Consider the following 17,248-nt stretch of genomic DNA (forward strand, 5'->3'; position numbering starts at 1 on the left):
AAGCATCAAGTTATGCATTGACTAAACCCATTGAGGGGTGACATTATGCTACAAGCGAGCTACGGGTTGAGACGTTGCCTAACTCATGCTACACGTTGGTGCAACGCTAATGGCCTTAGGCGGAATCTAACACACGTGTTGGCATGAGGACTACGCTGTGGGCAAGAGATTGACCCTTGGTGGCTTGTGGGCTGTGCATGACCATGGGACCTTCCTATATGCATCAATTGAGGCATGCTAGACCCTATGGCACTTCGAGATGCTGTCAAAGACCCAACATGCAAAGTTGGCTTGTCGGCTAAGTCAAGGGCCTTCGTTAGCACATTGTTGTGTTGCTAGGCACCTTGATGACATGAACCTAAGTTGGGCGAGCACCTTGCTTGAGGTAAGCTTGGTGCTATGAAGCGACTTATGCTGTGCTTGGTGCACTTGAGGCGTTAGGCCTACTTGTGGCATTTGGGTGAAGACGGAGCTTCCTTGTGAAGTTGTATTGCTTGACAAAACATTGGGCCCTAATGTTCAAATGGGTGAGATCATTAACACTCGATTTGTCAACAAGCTATGGCGGGCTTAAACTTGGTGGAGTTTGAGCACCACACAGGTGAAAAATTGATCCGCTGCGCCTCTAAAGGAGTCAGCCCGTGACACACTGCCAATCTATGCCCCTAGTGACAAAAATGCCTGGGATGAAATATGTTCATCCAAAAGAAACAGGCAGACACAAGTTTGGCGCAACAAATGTTAAAAACCAAGATAAAACAGATTATAGAATGTGATCTTCGGTGCTGCCATATTCATTTAAAGCTTGGAATATAATGAAATTTCTCACAGCACCTTAAATCAAATCTTGACTCACCAATTAAACGATTTCAATAAAATAAAGATGTTAAAAAAATTGATCAGTCCTTACATCTTGGACCCACCGAATCCCTTGAGCAATAACATCATCTCTCCGGAGCCACTGAATTTGCCCCAGGAGCCAGTCATCAATAGCGTCTTCCATCATTAACTGCAATATTTGCTTTGATATCCAGAAGACCTGTCTTCTGCATGTTTAAATAAAAATAAAAAAATGTTTGAGGCTGAATGCTGATGAAACATGTTAAAGCATGATCACATGTCACATAATCTTCCACACAGATCAATCAATCCACATTTCTCAAATCATAAGGGATAAAAAGGGCTGAGACTAATGGGAGCCTCTATGCCATGATTGTGTGACACCTGGCTTTGAGCATTGAGCAAAAGGGAAAAAAAAACATATTAAAAACCACCCTGCTAGGGGGTGTCTGCTACAAGCAAATAAGTTTCAAATCTATCTAGGAGGACTGGACATCTGGCTTTGAGCATTGAGCAAAAGCGACAAAAAAAAAAAAAAAAAAAAAAAACACATTAAAAACCACCCTGCTAGGGCGTGTCTGCTGCAAGCAAATAAGTTTCAAATCTATGCCTCCACTTGTGAAGATTGAGCAACAAAATATACAGCAATAAATTTCTGTTCTAACAAAATAAAAAGCAGCATCACACACCAGATATAAAATTTTAAATATAAATAAATAAATAAAAACACTAACGATGAATTATGATAATTCCCAAGCAATTTTTGATTTTCAAATTATGAAGAAAACATGCAAGTAATCATGTAAGGAAAAGTCTAGCTTACCTTAGCCAGCCTTTTCTCTTTAGCTGAAACATCTTATCAACTAAATTCAACACAGGTAAGCTTACATTAGGTGGTGTCCACTGCAAGGAAATAAGCACCAACAGAAATTTAGACAACACGAAAGTACTGGCATCCAAGAACTAAGTAAGCAAGCCAAACAAAATATTTTTCTATAAACAGGTTGATTACAGCTTCTTTCCTTTCATATACCTAAGAGCGCACCTTCGCAATAGCTGACATATGACAAGAACAATGAAGACTCACCGACGAGCTATTTTTACCACAATTGATATAGGGCACCAGTAAAGTTTTATAGGGTGACAATATTAGGTTTTCGTTGTTACTAAAGGCTTCTAAAGGTATGGGACTTTAGAGCTTTCTACCAATGTGTAAAAGAGATAAGGGTTAGGAGCTTAAAATAGATGAGAAAAAACTAAGGTAGCGTTTGGTAGAGTTTTCTAAATATGATTTGAGAATAGAGTTGTATTTTGAGTTTGTGAGTTTTGGAATTATGATTTGAGCGTGAAAAATGTAAGAATTGATATATTATTGATTGATGTATTGATGTATTACAAGATTGATTGAATTACAATTCCTATACAATCTATATATAGAAGAAAATGTGGTAGTAGGTGTAGTGGAGGTGATAGTGGGTTAGGTGAAGTGGAGTGTGTGGTGAAGTGGAGGTGGTAGTAGGTGTAGTGGAGGTGATAGTGGGTTAGGTGAAGTGGAGTGTGTGGTGAAGTGGAGGTAGGTGAAGTGGAGTGTGTAGTGGAGTAGGTGAAGGTAAAGATGAGAAATTCTAACAGCCCCCCGCAAACTCAAGGAGGAGAGAAACTAACCAACTTGAGTTTGGAGAGAGTAACAAAACAAGAAAATACATAAAAATAAAAGAGGATAAGAGACACTGTATGGTCGTGTCAGACCATTGGTGAAGACACTGGATGGTGGTGTCATAACGTTGTAGAGGACACTGTATGGGGGTGTCATAACCATGTAGAGGACACTGTATGGTGGTGTCATAACGGTGTAGAGGACACTGGATGGCGGTGTCAGACCGATGTAGAAGACAGTTTATGTTGTGACAGTTGTGGTGACAGTTTACGGAGTCTTGCTGGACCCTTGTAGAAACTAACCGGAATCAATGTCGGGACAGTTTACAGAGTCTTGTCGGACCCATGAAGGAGCTAACCGGAATCAATGTCGGGACAGTTTACAGAGTCTTGTCGGACCCTTGTAGAAACTAACCGGAATCAATGTCGGGACAGTTTACAGAGTCTTGTCGGACCCTTAAAAAGTCGCACCCTCAAAATGTGTGCCCAATCTTTCAAAAGGCGTGCCATCAAAAGGCGTGCCCAATCCATAAAAAGGCGTGCCATCAAAAGGCGTGCCCAATTCATCAAAAGGCGTGCCATCAAAAGGCGTGCCATCAAAAGGCGTGTCCACTTTGTCAAAAGATGTGCCATGAAAAGGCGTGCCAGTTTGTCGGGCGGCAAGAGGCGCGCGATACGCGTGGCTGCCTCGGCTATTTATCCAAGACGAAGGCTGAGGCTGAGGCATACCATTCTGAAACCTCTGAAACCAACCCTTCGCTGAAAAAAACTCTACCTCTGCGGAGAGAGAAACTGTGGAACACTTTGTTGCCATTCTGTCACCAACCCTTCCGAAACACTTAGCAACCCAAAAACATGGCCTCTTCTTCCCGTCCAGCTACCCAGAACCTGCTCACGCTCTTTCCAGAACTGAACGAGCCCACAAGAGAAATAACTGGTGCGGTGGCCAGTGAACCTCAACCAAACACCTCTGGTTTTGCTCCATTGAACTTTCCGATGCGGTCGGTGGAGCAAAAAATGGCGGTGCAAACTGATATTGAGGCTAATCAGTATACTCTGAAGTCATGCGTGGAAACCATGACGGCGGTCACAAATTTGTCGAACCGGCTGCAGAGTAGGACAAATGAGGTGCAGCATTTAAATTCCCAGCTGGCTCTGCTCCAACGCATGTATAAGGATGCGCGAGCAGAGATAAGCGTGCTAAGGGCAGAAAACAGGGAGCTGAAGCGGAAGGCCACCGTGATGTTCCGATTTGGAGGGCCGCCATATGCTGCAGTGGAGGAGCAGGGAGTAGTGATCGTGCCCAGTGGAGGGGGAAATACGGAGGCAACACCGGCAAGGGCCGCCCAGGACGGAGGCAAGAAGAAGAGACCGGCAGCAGAGTAGATAAGAAAAATCCCGCTGTGGGTGTGGGTGTTTTTTTTTTTTTTTTTTTTTTTTTTTTTTTTTTTTGGGTTTTTTTTTTTTTTTTTTTTTTGGTTGTTTTTGTTTTTTTTTTGTGTTGTGTTTTGTGGAAAATGGTGATCGCCCCTGACATGAATAAAATGAGTTTGGTGTGCAGTTCTTCGTCTGCTTTTTTTTTTTTTTTTTTTTTGTGAGGGTGGAAAGTTGGAACAAGCGATGATGGAAAGGAAAAATAGAAAATAAAATAAAAATTAAAGGTGGCAAAAATAAAGATGTGAAAAGTGGACTGTTGTGTGGTCTTCAATAAAGATGGGAAAAGCTGAGGACGGGCTTGGTGTTGGGTTGTGTTGGTTTTGTATAATAATAATAATAATAAGAATAGAAAGTTGGCAAAATGGTGGGTGTGCTTGAGTGGAGATCAGTGTGAGGTGTGTTTTTTTTTTTTTTTTTTTTGTTTAATAATAATAATAAGAATAAAATAAAATAGATAAAGAAAACAGGGAATATTTTTGGGGGGAGGATGTGCAGGCGGTGGAATATATTATAGAGTTTTGGATGAGTGGGTGCAAAGATGAAGATTGGTTTAAAAAATAAAAAAGGGGTATGGGTGAGACATGGTGGGAACAAAGAGAAAAAATAAATAAATAAAGGGTTTGTCTGTGTAAAGATTCAATAGGCAATGGAGTCTTTGCCGATTGGAGTAGAGCGATTCAGGGTGAGCAAATGGCTCAGGATTTGCCTTAGGTGCAGGTTTCGCCACTTCAGCAGGAGTCCCAAAAACATTCCAAAATCTTAGAGTTTCATCCCCTGCAGCAGATGCTACTGTACATCCATCTGGGCTCTGAGCCATGAAAAGAACTCTGGATGTATGGCCAGTGAGCTCTGCTACTTTCACCATAGATGGGTACTTCCAAAGTGTAAGCTGATTCTGTGTAAAGCCATGAGAGCTAAGCATCTCGCGCTCATTCTTGTTCCACAGAAGAGAACAGACCTGTGATCCAGTGTCAATCGAGTTCAAGCAAGCACCGGTGTGGGTGTTCCAAAACTTTATGCACCTGTCACTGCCACCTCCACCAGAGGCCAGCAAGTTACCCTGGAACGGACACCAAGAAAGGGCTTTAACAACGGCTGTGTGGTCTTCAAGCCTGTGAAGCCACTGTGTTGGGGAATTAGAAGAAGCCGTCGATCTGTCCCATATATGCAGGAGATTATCATTTCCCCCACTTGCTAACTGTTGACCCGAGGCTGACCATTTTAGCCCACAGACTTCTTGATGGTGTCCCCTGTAGGTTTCAACAATATGTGATCTTACTCTTACATCGTTGTTGATGATCTGACCATCCATTTCTCCAGTTGTCAAAATATGATTGTTCCAATCCATAGATCCAACTCGTGATTGATGGCCACCTCTCAAGATTCGTAGCTGTCGATTAGCTGTAGAATCCCAAAGTTGGGTGTTTTTTTGGTGCTCTCAAGGGAGCCTTAGATGGTGGGCTTGATATTCCGCACAGTGACAAGAGGTTTGCTGGTTTCAGTAAAGACAGTAAGCAACTTGATGCTGAGGTTCACCACAAATACATCTATGGAGGCCATGTGTCTGCATACATGGCGACTCTGGTGGAAGATGAGCCAGAGAAGTACCAGTCTCACTTTTGCGAATACATAAAGAGAGGTATTGAGCCTGATGGCATAGAGGAGATGTACAAAAGGGTTCATGCATCAATACGCGCTGATCCGAGGAAAGGAAGGCCAGCTTGATAGAGAGGTTAAATGCTCTCAACTCTGCTGCCCCTGCTGATGATGGTGATGACAAGGAGGAAAGAGGGGAGTGAAAGCATGTGTAGAGGTCCGGCGGGCGGCCAAGGCGAGGCTGCCGCCCGCCGGTGAAGCAGAATTACTAGCTTCTTAACCTTGCTCTGATACCATGTAAGAATTGATATATTATTGATTGATGTATTGATGTATTACAAGATTGATTGAATTACAATTCCTATACAATCTATATATAGAAGAAAATGTGGTAGTAGGTGTAGTGGAGGTGATAGTGGGTTAGGTGAAGTGGAGTGTGTGGTGAAGTGGAGGTGGTAGTAGGTGTAGTGGAGGTGATAGTGGGTTAGGTGAAGTGGAGTGTGTGGTGAAGTGGAGGTAGGTGAAGTGGAGTGTGTAGTGGAGTAGGTGAAGGTAAAGATGAGAAATTCTAACAAAAAATTTGTTTGGTTATGAGTTTTGAATTGAGTTTTGGAGGGAGTTTTAAGTTTTTGAAATTAGAAAAGTTGTTTGATTCAAAAATTTACAACTCATAACCAAACACACAACCTAAAATTCTATTCAAAGCTCATATAAAAATTAAAAAAATTCTGAAAATATTTTTTATTTACAATATAAAAATAACAGGTTCCCAAGAGAAAAAAAAAAAACAAACAAATATTGTTCCGGTCAACCAGCCAGACGTTCGGATTAGCCAAATTTCCCCGTTTGGGAAGGAGTTTTCAAAAGTAGGTGTGGAATTATAATTTGAAGGCTCAAAACAAACACCACACTCAAATGAGTGGGTGGAAATGTGTTTGAAACACATAACCAAACACAGCCTAAAATTTTGGAGGCTGTTCTGGGCTGTGAACAACACCCAAGAGGGGTACATGTGAACAATAATAGGAGCTTGTATTCAGTTATTAACTTACTTTTGGGTGATATGGATGGATAAAAAGATGGGTTATCAAGCTTAATAACATATGATTTCCAGGGTAAAAGGCCTAAACAGTGCAGAAAATCAAAGATGACAAGAAGTAGAAGAATAAGCCCAGTAACACGCCCAATCTACATTATGCCTCACTTAATGTTACAATTGTATCATACAATCCCAATTAGGCTTCAAAGCTGAGGAAAAAGTATATAAAACTTGGTTCATCTATGTAATTCTAACTCTAACAAGAGTTGGAATCCCTCTGTCGATTAGTAACCCATAAAAACCTATTAAATACCCATGATATAGATCCCAAAATCAATAGGTCCTCCTGCAAGTTAAAAGCTTACTTCTACTAATTCCATTCTCATCTTGGTTTTGTCTATAGTGGCATCCCTAATCAATTCTTGTGTAGAAAACTAATGTTTAAGAACAGCTGAACATTCTATTTCAGAAACCAAAGTAGGCCACTCCCAGATAGAAATTCTCTTCCATCTTCATCAGCATCCACTGCCCAGCTAAAAAAAAAAAAAAAAATCTGTTTATTCTCCTTTGAGGAATCTCCTGGAACTCTTAACTGTTCATATGCCCACGAGTTCTGCTCAATATTGATTCAATAAGTTATGAATCAATGACATAAAAAAAAAAAAAAAAAACACATTATAATTATAGAAGCTTTTTGTAAGATAAATTGATAGAGAGAGATACAGAGAGAATGAATTATGTATTGATTGATTTGTATTGATTGATATATATATTGTGTATATTACAAGGATTTATATAGGAGAGGATTTGGGAGTAGGTGAAGGTGGTAGTGGAGGTGGTAGGTGGAGTGGGTGGTAGTGGAGGTGGTAGGTGGAATGGGTGGTAGTATTTACTTTTACAATTTACATTAACAGCCCCCCTCAAACTCAAGGAGGATAGGTACTAGCCAACTTGAGTTTGGAGAGAGTAACAAAACAGAAAAGTAAACTGATAAATAAAAAACAAAACAGGATAGGAGACACGGTATGGTCGTGTCAGACAGTTTACGGGGTCATGTCGGACCGTTGTAGCAGACACTGTGTGGTCGTGTCAGACCGTTGTAGAAGACAGTTTAACAGCCCCCCTCAAACTCAAGGAGGATAGGTACTAGCCAACTTGAGTTTGGAGAGAGTAACAAAACAGAAAAGTAAACTGATAAATAAAAAACAAAACAGGATAGGAGACACGGTATGGTCGTGTCAGACAGTTTACGGGGTCATGTCGGACCGTTGTAGCAGACACTGTGTGGTCGTGTCAGACCGTTGTAGAAGACAGTTTATGGGGTCATGTCGGACCGTTGTAGCAGGACAGTTTATGGGGTCATGTCGGACCGGTGTAGAAGACAGTTTACGGGGTCATGTCGGACCGTTGTAGCAGACAGTTTACGGGGTCATGTTTTTTTTTTTTTTTTTTTTATGTGAAAAGAAGGGAATCGAAGAAAAAAAAAATAAAAATAAAATAAGGTGATGGCGACGAAATGATGAGCATGGTGATGAGGAATATATAATGATGAATAAAAATAATAAATGTGAGAGTGGGGAACAGGACGAATGGAGAGCACTAATTAAGCTGTATAAGAAAAAATAAAGTTGGGACGGTGGATGGGTGGGATTACATAAATAAATAAAAAGAAAGAGAAGTTAGACCAAGTAAGTTGTATAATAATGAAAAGAAAGGTTGGGCGATGGATGGGTGTATCCATGTGAGGTGAGTAAAGATATTAAAAATATTCTCCTCATAAGAAAAGGAAGTGAGTGGGTCTAGTGGAGATAAAAGGGACGAGAGAGAGAGAGAAAAAGAGAGAGGTAGAGAGAGTGTAGGTTGGTCGAGCCGCCACCGTCTGTGGCGACGACGGCGACGGTAGGTTGATCAAAGACAAAAGTGGCAGATCTGTGGGTCGAGAGAGCAAGTCTAAAGAGTCCTTTTTGTTTTGGTTTTGCCCAGCTTCAACCGAAGAAAGAGAGTTTATATAAAACCAATTGACCAAATTGCTGAAACATCTGTGGGTGGGAAGAGAATTGTGGAGGTAGAGCTCTGTTGAAGGGGTTTCTATTGGCAGCTGGGATTTGACCCGTTGCTATCTTAAGCCGTTGTACTTCTTCCCTCAGTGTTTCATTCAAAGCATCTCGAAGATGTGCTTGTTGTTCCATCGCCTGTAACCGCAGTTTGAGTTCCTTGTTCTCAGTAGTCAATCCAGTTGTGTCTCTCTGGAGCATTGTGACCTGTGCAGAGAGGGTGGTAGCTTCCGTCTGAAGGGTCTGTACTTTCCTCTCCAGCTCGTTTGTATATCGTATTTTTCGCTCCTTTGAACGTGCCGCAGATTGTCGATTCGCAAGAATTCTTTTAGCTCGCTTGGGATCAAGGAGAGCGAGCCGATCAGGAGCCATGGTTTTCTTAACTCCATCGATCATCAACGATGAATCGGCCTCAAACGACGACATCGAGCCGTCCATCGAGTTACTGTGCCTGTGACGATAATGGCTGGCCGGCGGCGGCTTCCCGCCAAATCTCTCGGATTCGGCGGCGACGGCGGCGCCATCGCCGGAGTACTTTGAAGATCTTTTGATGCAACCAATGACTCAGCTGGAGTCTGATCAGGACATTCTAGAAGGCTCTTCTGGGTGTGAAGGAGTGCGAGGCAAGATGGAGTGGGTGGGCTGGTGTTAATTACACACAGAGACCACTACGTCAATGTTACAAGGAGAAGGGCATTGGAAGCAGATGCCAAAGATGTTGAGCAAATTAATGGTTACACATCCGAGGGAGAGAGGATTTGGGCAATGATGGGAAGGTACGTGTAGCATGGGAAGGTATGTGTAGAAAATAAGCGGACTAGGTTGAGGTCCGGCGGGCGGTCAAGGCAAGGTTGCCGCCCACCGGAAGGCGAAGAACACCAAGATCTTTAACCTATAGCTCTGATACCATGTAAGATAAATTGATAGAGAGAGATACAGAGAGAATGAATTATGTATTGATTGATTTGTATTGATTGATATATATATTGTGTATATTACAAGGATTTATATAGGAGAGGATTTGGGAGTAGGTGAAGGTGGTAGTGGAGGTGGTAGGTGGAGTGGGTGGTAGTGGAGGTGGTAGGTGGAATGGGTGGTAGTATTTACTTTTACAATTTACATTAACACTTTTAACCTCCTCTAGTATCAGAATTCACAAGAAGCATGATAATTAATGTTCGGAAGATGTAATTGTAAAGCACCATAATTAGAGTTGTCATCTCTCCAACAGCGACTGATTAGTTTTCCATGCACTTTACAAATGACAATAGTTAGCAAGGTGGAATTCCTTTCTTTCGACAGAATAATTGCTATTAATCATACAATTCACTCGGAAATTCTAAATCAAATCCCAAGGAAAATTAATACAAATGATAGATTAAACTCCACTTGACAGAAATCTAGACCCCAGATTCTGAATGCTAACTGTATTCTACATTTCAATGCACTAAAATGCAATTCTGAGTATTTAATAAATTCAATCAACTATACTTATAACATAATTTACTGTTTTCTTGTGGTTAATTCGGCATCTGGAAATAATAGTTTGTGAACTCATAAGACAACTTCCAACAGCTTTGGGGGTTTTGAGTTTCTTTCAACCGAGAATCTTGTTATCAAGAAAAACACATTTTAATCCTTCAACATGAAATCTCATCATAGACCAACATGTTTACCATGTTTAGAGGGAATCAATTAATTACACCTGATAGGATCAACAATTCAATTTAACTTCTCCAATCTAAGTCCAAGATGTCACTTTTTATCTTCTGTTTTCACTAGATCTTACTCAAGAGATAAAATGGCCATTACCTATCCAGAGAGAGAGAGAGAGAGAGAGGCTAAAATGGCAATAATCTTCAATTGTTCCCAAAGAAATAAATATGCATCAACTTTTCCATATACTTTCAAGCTTTCTATTTTAATCAGCAACCTGAATAAATCTTATGGTTCGCTATATGAATCCCCATCTATCCCATTCCTAAGATTCAATAACTCTCTGATAACGGAACAACTTTTTCTTTCTTATTTGTCTTTTATTTATTTATTTTTTTTCTTCTCGGTCTCCCATGCTTTTATGTTAGAATTTACCACTCACCTACTACCTTCACCTACCTACTCCTCACCTACTACCTTCACCTACCCTCCACCTACTCCTCACCTACTCTCAAATCCTCTCCTATATAATAGGAATCCTTGTACTTGTAATATATACATCTATCAATAACAATCAATATTACATAAATTTCAACATGGTATCAGAGCAAGGTTAAGCACTTACTATTTTTCGCTTCACCGGCGGGCGGCAACCTCGCCTTGGTCGCCCGCCGGACCTCAATCTATTTCGCCGGACCTCTACACATACCGCTGCCACATTTACCAGTGAGTAGCCCGCAGCTTTCTTTCCCTCTCCTCATGGACCGCCTCTCTCTCTCTCTCTCTCTAAAACTTGTTCACACCGAGAGGAAAGAAGAACCAGGCGAGGGTTTCTCTCTGCTGAATCAAGGGCTTGTTCCTCTAAATTTAGAGGTTGTTATTGCATTGTCCGAACACGCCATGGCAGAGAATCTCCAGCCGGAGCTGCCGCCAGATCTCGCCGCTCCGGACGGTCGCCGGAGTGAGTTGACTCGGACCAACTTGGAGTCTTCCTCTGTAACCATCGATCATTCCAAGGATTTCATTCACCGGAATACAAATGTGGCACCGTGCACGGCATGGACGGATGAGAAGCACAATTCATATCTTGATGCTTTGGAAGCATCATTCATTAAGCAGTTACACCAATCCCTGGGTTTGCCATTCTGGCGTTCAGAACAGATCACAATTGATTCTAATCCATCCCAACAACTGCCTGTCAATGCTGGTTATTCTTCTGACCAGTTCACATTTCTACGTGATGGCCCTTGGAAGAAGATCAAATTTGAGAGGAACCAGCCTTTACTACATGGCAGACCTATGCACATGGGCATTTTATCTCTCTCTCTCTCTGCAGCCACTTTCTTTTATTTTAATAAATGCTTATTATACTATATTAACTACAGCACCCACAGACTCCACCCACCAAAGCCATCATGCTTATTATACTATATTAACTATGCACATGGGCATTTTATCTCTCTCTCTCTGCAGCCACTTTCTTTTATTTTAATATATGCTTATTATACTATATTAACTACAGCACCCACAGACTCCACCCACCAAAGCCATCATGCTGTTCAATGCGCCATATTATTCTTCTTCTTCTTATTATTATTTTTTATTAAAAAAAACAAAAAAAAAACAAAAAAAAACAAAAAACACACCGACGGGAATTGCCTCTTCCCCGTTACTACATTTTTCTTATTATTATTCTTGCCAAACAACAACAAAAACAAAAACAAAAAAAAAAAAAAAAAAAAACAAACAAACAAACAATTTACAAATTTGCCCAACACTCATATTTTTTTCATATCAGGGGCTCACCCCGATCACCATTTTACATCAAAAAAAAAAAAAAAAAAAAACAAACAAACAAACAAACAACAACCACAACAAACAAAACAATTTGTTTTCTTTTCTGCAGCCGGCCACCAACCGACCTCACTTCTTCGCCTATTCCGCCGGCCTTTTCTTCTTGCCTCCGTCCTGGGCGGCCCCTGCCGGTGTTGCCTCCGTGTTTCCCACTCCACTGGGCATGATCACTCCCCCATACTCCTCCACTGCAGCATATGGAGGACCTCCAAATCGGAACATCACGGTGGCTTTCCGCTTCAGCTCCTTGTTTTCTGCCCTTAGCACGCTTATCTCTGCTCGCGCATCCTTATACATGCGTTGGAGCAGAGCCAGCTGGGAGTTTAAATGCTGCACCTCATTTGTCCTACTCTGCAGCCGGTTCGACAAGTTCGTGACCGCCGTCATGCTTTCCACACATGCCTTCAGAGTATACTGATTGGCCTCCACATCCGACTGCACTGCCATTCTTTGCTCCACCGACCGCATCGGAAAGTTCAACGGAGCAAACTCCGGGGCGCTTGGTTGAGGTTCCAGTGCCACCGCACCAGTTCTCTCTCTTGTTGACTCGTTGAGGTCGGGAAAGAGAGTTAGCAGACTCCGGGACGAAGAGGCCATTTTCTGGGCAACAAAGTGTTACAGCCTATCTCTCTCAGCAAAACGAAGAGTTTTTTTTCAGAGGTTTTTTCGCAAGTTTTTTCTCAGCCTCTGCCTCAGCCTCTGCCTTCGTCTTGGTTAAATAGCCGAGGCAGACACGCGCATCGCGCGCCACTTGCCGCCAGACGACAAACGGGCACGCCAACCAAGGCACTCACGTGCCTCGCCATCATGTCCGGCACACCTTTTGATGAATTGGGCACGCCTTTTGATGGCACGCCTTTTGACAAAATTGGGCACACCTTTTGAGGGTGCGACTTTACAAGGGTCCGACAAGACTCTGTAAACTGTCCCGACATAGATTCCGGTTAGTTTCTACAAGGGTCCGACAAGACTCTGTAAACTGTCCCGACATAGATTCCGGTTAGTTTCTACAAGGGTCCGACAAGACTCTGTAAACTGTCCCGACATAGATTCCGGTTAGTTTCTACAAGGGTCCGACAAGACTCTGTAAACTGTCCCGACATTGATTCCGGTTAGTTTCTACAAGGGTCCAGCAAGACTCCGTAAACTGTCACAACAACTGTCACCACATTGTCTGCTACAGCGGTCCGACATGACCCTATAAACTGTCCCGACATTGATTCCGGTTAGCATACAGTGTCCTCTACAACGTTATGACACACCCCTCCAGTGTCCTCTACCACGTTATGACACCCCTATACTGTAAGAAAAACTGATGTAATATTGATTGATGTGTAGTATATTTATTACAAATGGTGAGTGGCTCATTATATAGGAGAGGGTGAGTGTAGTAGGTGAGGAGTAGGTAAGGATTAGGTGGTGGTAGGTGATGGTAAATTGGTGGTAGGTGATGGTAAATTTTAACAGCCCCCCGCAAACTCAAGGAGGATAGAAACTAACCAACTTGAGTTTGGAGAGAGTAACAAAACAAGAAAATACATAAAAATAAAAAAAGGATAGGAGACACTGTATGGTCGTGTCAGACCATTGGTGAAGACACTGGATGGTGGTGTCATAACGTTGTAGAGGACACTGTATGGGGGTGTCATAACGGTGTAGAGGACACTGGATGGCGGTGTCAGACCGATGTAGAAAACAGTTTATGGGGTCATGTCGGACCGTTGTAGAAGACAGTTTACAAAGTCTTGTCGGACCCATGAAGGAGCTAACCGGAATCAATGTCGGGACAGTTTACAGAGTCTTGTCGGACCCTTGTATAAACTAACCGGAATCTATGTCGGGACAGTTTACAGAGTCTTGTCGGACCCTTGTAGAAACTAACCGGAATCAATGTCGGGACAGTTTACAGAGTCTTGTCGGACCCATAAAAAAATACACTGTATGATGGTGTATATAGGCTGCCCAAATATATATATATATATATGGATGTATATAGTGAGTCCTCAAAAGTCGCGCCCTCAAAAGGCACGCCCACTTCATCAAAAGGCGTGCCCGACAGAAAGCGTCGAGCCATCAAAAGGCGAGCCGGAGACGCGGCGAGGCACGTGAGCGACAGAGTGGCGTGTCGGCCTCGGCTATTTAACCAAGGTTGAGGCGGAGGCTGTGCAAACCAGTCTGAAACCACCGAAAATCCTTTGAAAAAACTCTTCCGTTTCTGAGAAAGAGATTCTGGAACACTCTGTTGCCATTCTGTAACCAACCTTTCTCTGAAACACTCAGCAACCCATAACATGGCCTCGTCTTCCCGTTCAGCTACCCAGAATATAGCCTCTTCTTCCCGTGGTCTGCTCACTCTCTTTCCCGACCTCAACGAGTCAACAAGAGAGATAACTGGTGCGGTGGCCTGTGAACCTCAACCAAACACCTCTGGTTTTGCTCCGTTGAACTTTCCGATGCGGTCGGTGGAGCAAAAAATGGCAGTGCAAACGGATATTGAAGCTAATCAGTATACATTGAAGTCCTGTGTTGAAACCATGACTGCGGTCACAAACTTGTCGAACCGGCTGCAGAGTAGGACAAATGAGGTGCAGCATTTAAATGCCCAACTGGCTCTGCTCCAACGCATGTATAAGGATGCGCGAGCAGAGATAAGTGTGCTGAAAGCAGAAAATAAGGAGCTGAAGCGGAAGGCCACTGTGATGTTCCGATTTGGAGGTCCGCCGTATGCTGCAGTGGAGGAGCAGGGAGTAGTGATCATGCCCAGTGGAGTGGGAAACACGGAGGCAACACCGTCAAGGGCCTCCCAGGACGGAGGCAAGAAGAAAAGACCGGCGGCAGAGTAGAGAAGAAAAATCCCACCTGTGAATGTGGGTGTTGGGGGATTTTTTTTTTTATTTTTTTTTTATTTTTGTTTTTTTATTTTTGTTTTTTTTATTTTTGTTTTTTTTTTTTTTTTTTGTATGTGGAAACATGGTGATCGGGGTGAGCCCCGACATGAATAAAATGAGTTTGGTGTGCAGATCTTCCTGCGGCTTTTTTTTTTTTTTTTTTTTTTTTTTTTTTTTTTTACGGAAGATAGGATGGTGCTCACGAGTTGTATAATAAGAAAAATGGATAGAAAAAGAAAGATAGAATAAATAAAATAAAATAAAATAAAATAAAAGTAGGAGTAGTGAAAATATATTATAATAAATATAGATATATAGTTAAATAAATGAAAAGGGGGAAACAACGTGGGTGCACATGGGTTTGGTTTGATGATGCATTATTTTAATATATATATATATATATATATTAAATAAAGAAATGTGAGATGGAAATTGGGTTGGTGCGCAAAGCTGGTGATTCGGTTTTGTTTTCAAAAAAATGGATTAAAATAAATATAAAAAAAGAAAAAGAAAGTGGAGACCATGATGAAAGGTGGGAACAAGGGTGCTGGTGCTTTGTTGTAATGGTCAAAAAGAGAGATAAGAAAATAAAATAAAATAAGTTTCAAGGTGCTCTCGTCTGCAGAAAATAAACATAGATATATATATATATATAAAAATAAGAGAAAGTGGGGGAGAGATGGGTAAACAGTGAATCCAAGCTTCGATGTCGTTCCGTAATCAACAGAAAGCCTTTCAAGAAGCAGAGATAAGGCCAGACCCAGTCGCGGAATCCCGGCGAGAACTCCGGCAAGGCAGGGAGGTTCAAATCGAAATCACGGTGGCTGACGGTGGAACCCGCACCTTCCGACGAGGTGTCACCGCCGCTGTTTAATCGGACGGAGGCAGAGAAGTAAGTAGCAACCGCCGACATTGATGACTCTGGAGAAGAAATCTGCAAAGAGTACTTTGAAGATCTTTTGATGCAACCAATGACTCAGCTGGAGTCTGATCAGGTTATTCTATGAGGTTGATTGTCAGATCAGATCAGGACATTAGAGCTGCCACTGGTTCAACAGGGACAACATATATGTCCATGATTTCGGGGGAGTGAACAAGATGAAGGAAGTTTGATTTGAGGCCAACAACTCGCAGAATCGTGAAATGGGCTGGTCAAATTCTATCCACTTGTAGTTCCTGAGCAGGGAAACGGAGGGCCATGGAGAAAAGAGAATCGGAGCTGGCGCCGGCGGCGTAAAAGGCAGCAGTGCCAGTGTCCTCCCATCCACCACCGTCTCGATCGTCTTCATTCTTCTGCTCGTCTTTGGCATCATTGGTGACGCAACAGTGAGAGGAGGGACAGTGGTGGTGGACTCGAATAAATTTCAAGGTATGTGTAGAAAATTCTAGCGGATTAGGTTGAGGTCCGGCGGGCGGCCAAGGCGAGGTTGCCGCCCGCCGGTGAAGCAAAAAATACTAAGTGCTTAACCTTGCTCTGATACCATGTAAGAAAAACTGATGTAATATTGATTGATGTGTAGTATATTTATTACAAATGGTGAGTGGCTCATTATATAGGAGAGGGTGAGTGTAGTAGGTGAGGAGTAGGTGAGGATTAGGTGGTGGTAGGTGATGGTAAATTGGTGGTAGGTGATGGTAAATTTTAACATATACAGTGTCCTCTACACCGTTATGACACCACCATACAGTGTCCTCTACAACGTTATGACACCACCATCCAGTGTCCTCTACCACGTTATGACACCACCTTTCAGTATTTTCACCAATGGTCTGACACGACCATACAGTGTCTCCTATTTTTTTTTTATTCATTTTTTTTTTATGTATTTTCTTGTTTTGTTCCTCTCTCCAAACTCAAGTTGGTTAGTTTCTATCCTCCTTGAGTTTGCGGGGGGCTGTTAGAATTTACCACTCACCTACTACCTTCACCTACCTACTCCTCACCTACTACCTTCACCTACCCTCCACCTACTCCTCACCTACTCTCAAATCCTCTCCTATATAATAGGAATCCTTGTACTTGTAATATATACATCTATCAATAACAATCAATATTACATAAATTTCAACATTTTACCAGGTTTGTAAACATCATAAGATAATTCCTTCTTCAATTTTCCTTTAATTGCTGAAATTCTTCAACCCTGAGCTTCTAACTTGTTTCTCATCAATAATTTCAGGTCCAAAGACTCGAGCAATGTTTGGACAAGACATAAGATCTTAGAATG

The 17,248-nt window shown here is 42.1% G+C and overlaps 1 protein-coding gene, 1 long non-coding RNA gene and 2 pseudogenes across 9 annotated transcripts in view; 1 reads left to right on the forward strand and 3 right to left on the reverse strand.

Annotated features, from left to right (window-relative positions):
- The window catches only part of LOC114301272 (uncharacterized), a 42,982-nt gene that overhangs the window by 6,837 nt on the left and 18,897 nt on the right, over positions 1-17,248 (reverse strand). For 4 of the 7 annotated variants that reach the window (XR_014350296.1, XR_014350295.1, XM_028246203.2 and 1 more), the window contains exons 11-12: positions 1,664-1,743; positions 911-1,046 (exon numbers count right to left, since the gene is read on the reverse strand). Coding sequence is in view for 3 of the 7 variants with exons in the window: in XM_028246203.2 (XP_028102004.2) it covers positions 911-1,046; positions 1,664-1,743 (216 nt within the window). In the remaining 4 variants the exon portion in view is untranslated. Of the gene's footprint in view, positions 1-856; positions 1,047-1,663; positions 1,744-17,248 lie in introns of all 7 variants that reach the window. The other 3 variants (XR_014350298.1, XR_014350297.1, XM_082905089.1) reach the window with 2 other exon arrangements.
- On the forward strand, positions 2,215-2,541 carry LOC145807167 (uncharacterized). Its single transcript, XR_014350300.1, has 2 exons — positions 2,215-2,285; positions 2,350-2,541. It is a non-coding gene; the product is annotated as an uncharacterized LOC145807167 (long non-coding RNA).
- On the reverse strand, positions 4,334-6,104 carry LOC145807159 (cell division cycle 20.2, cofactor of APC complex pseudogene; annotated as a pseudogene). Its single transcript, XR_014350299.1, has one exon. The product of XR_014350299.1 is annotated as a cell division cycle 20.2, cofactor of APC complex pseudogene (transcript).
- On the reverse strand, positions 8,539-9,411 carry LOC114268356 (transcription factor VIP1 pseudogene; annotated as a pseudogene).

Source organism: Camellia sinensis, chromosome 2, assembly GCF_055761805.1.
Source record: "Camellia sinensis isolate YWXY chromosome 2, ASM5576180v1, whole genome shotgun sequence".
NCBI lineage: Eukaryota > Viridiplantae > Streptophyta > Magnoliopsida > Ericales > Theaceae > Camellia > Camellia sinensis.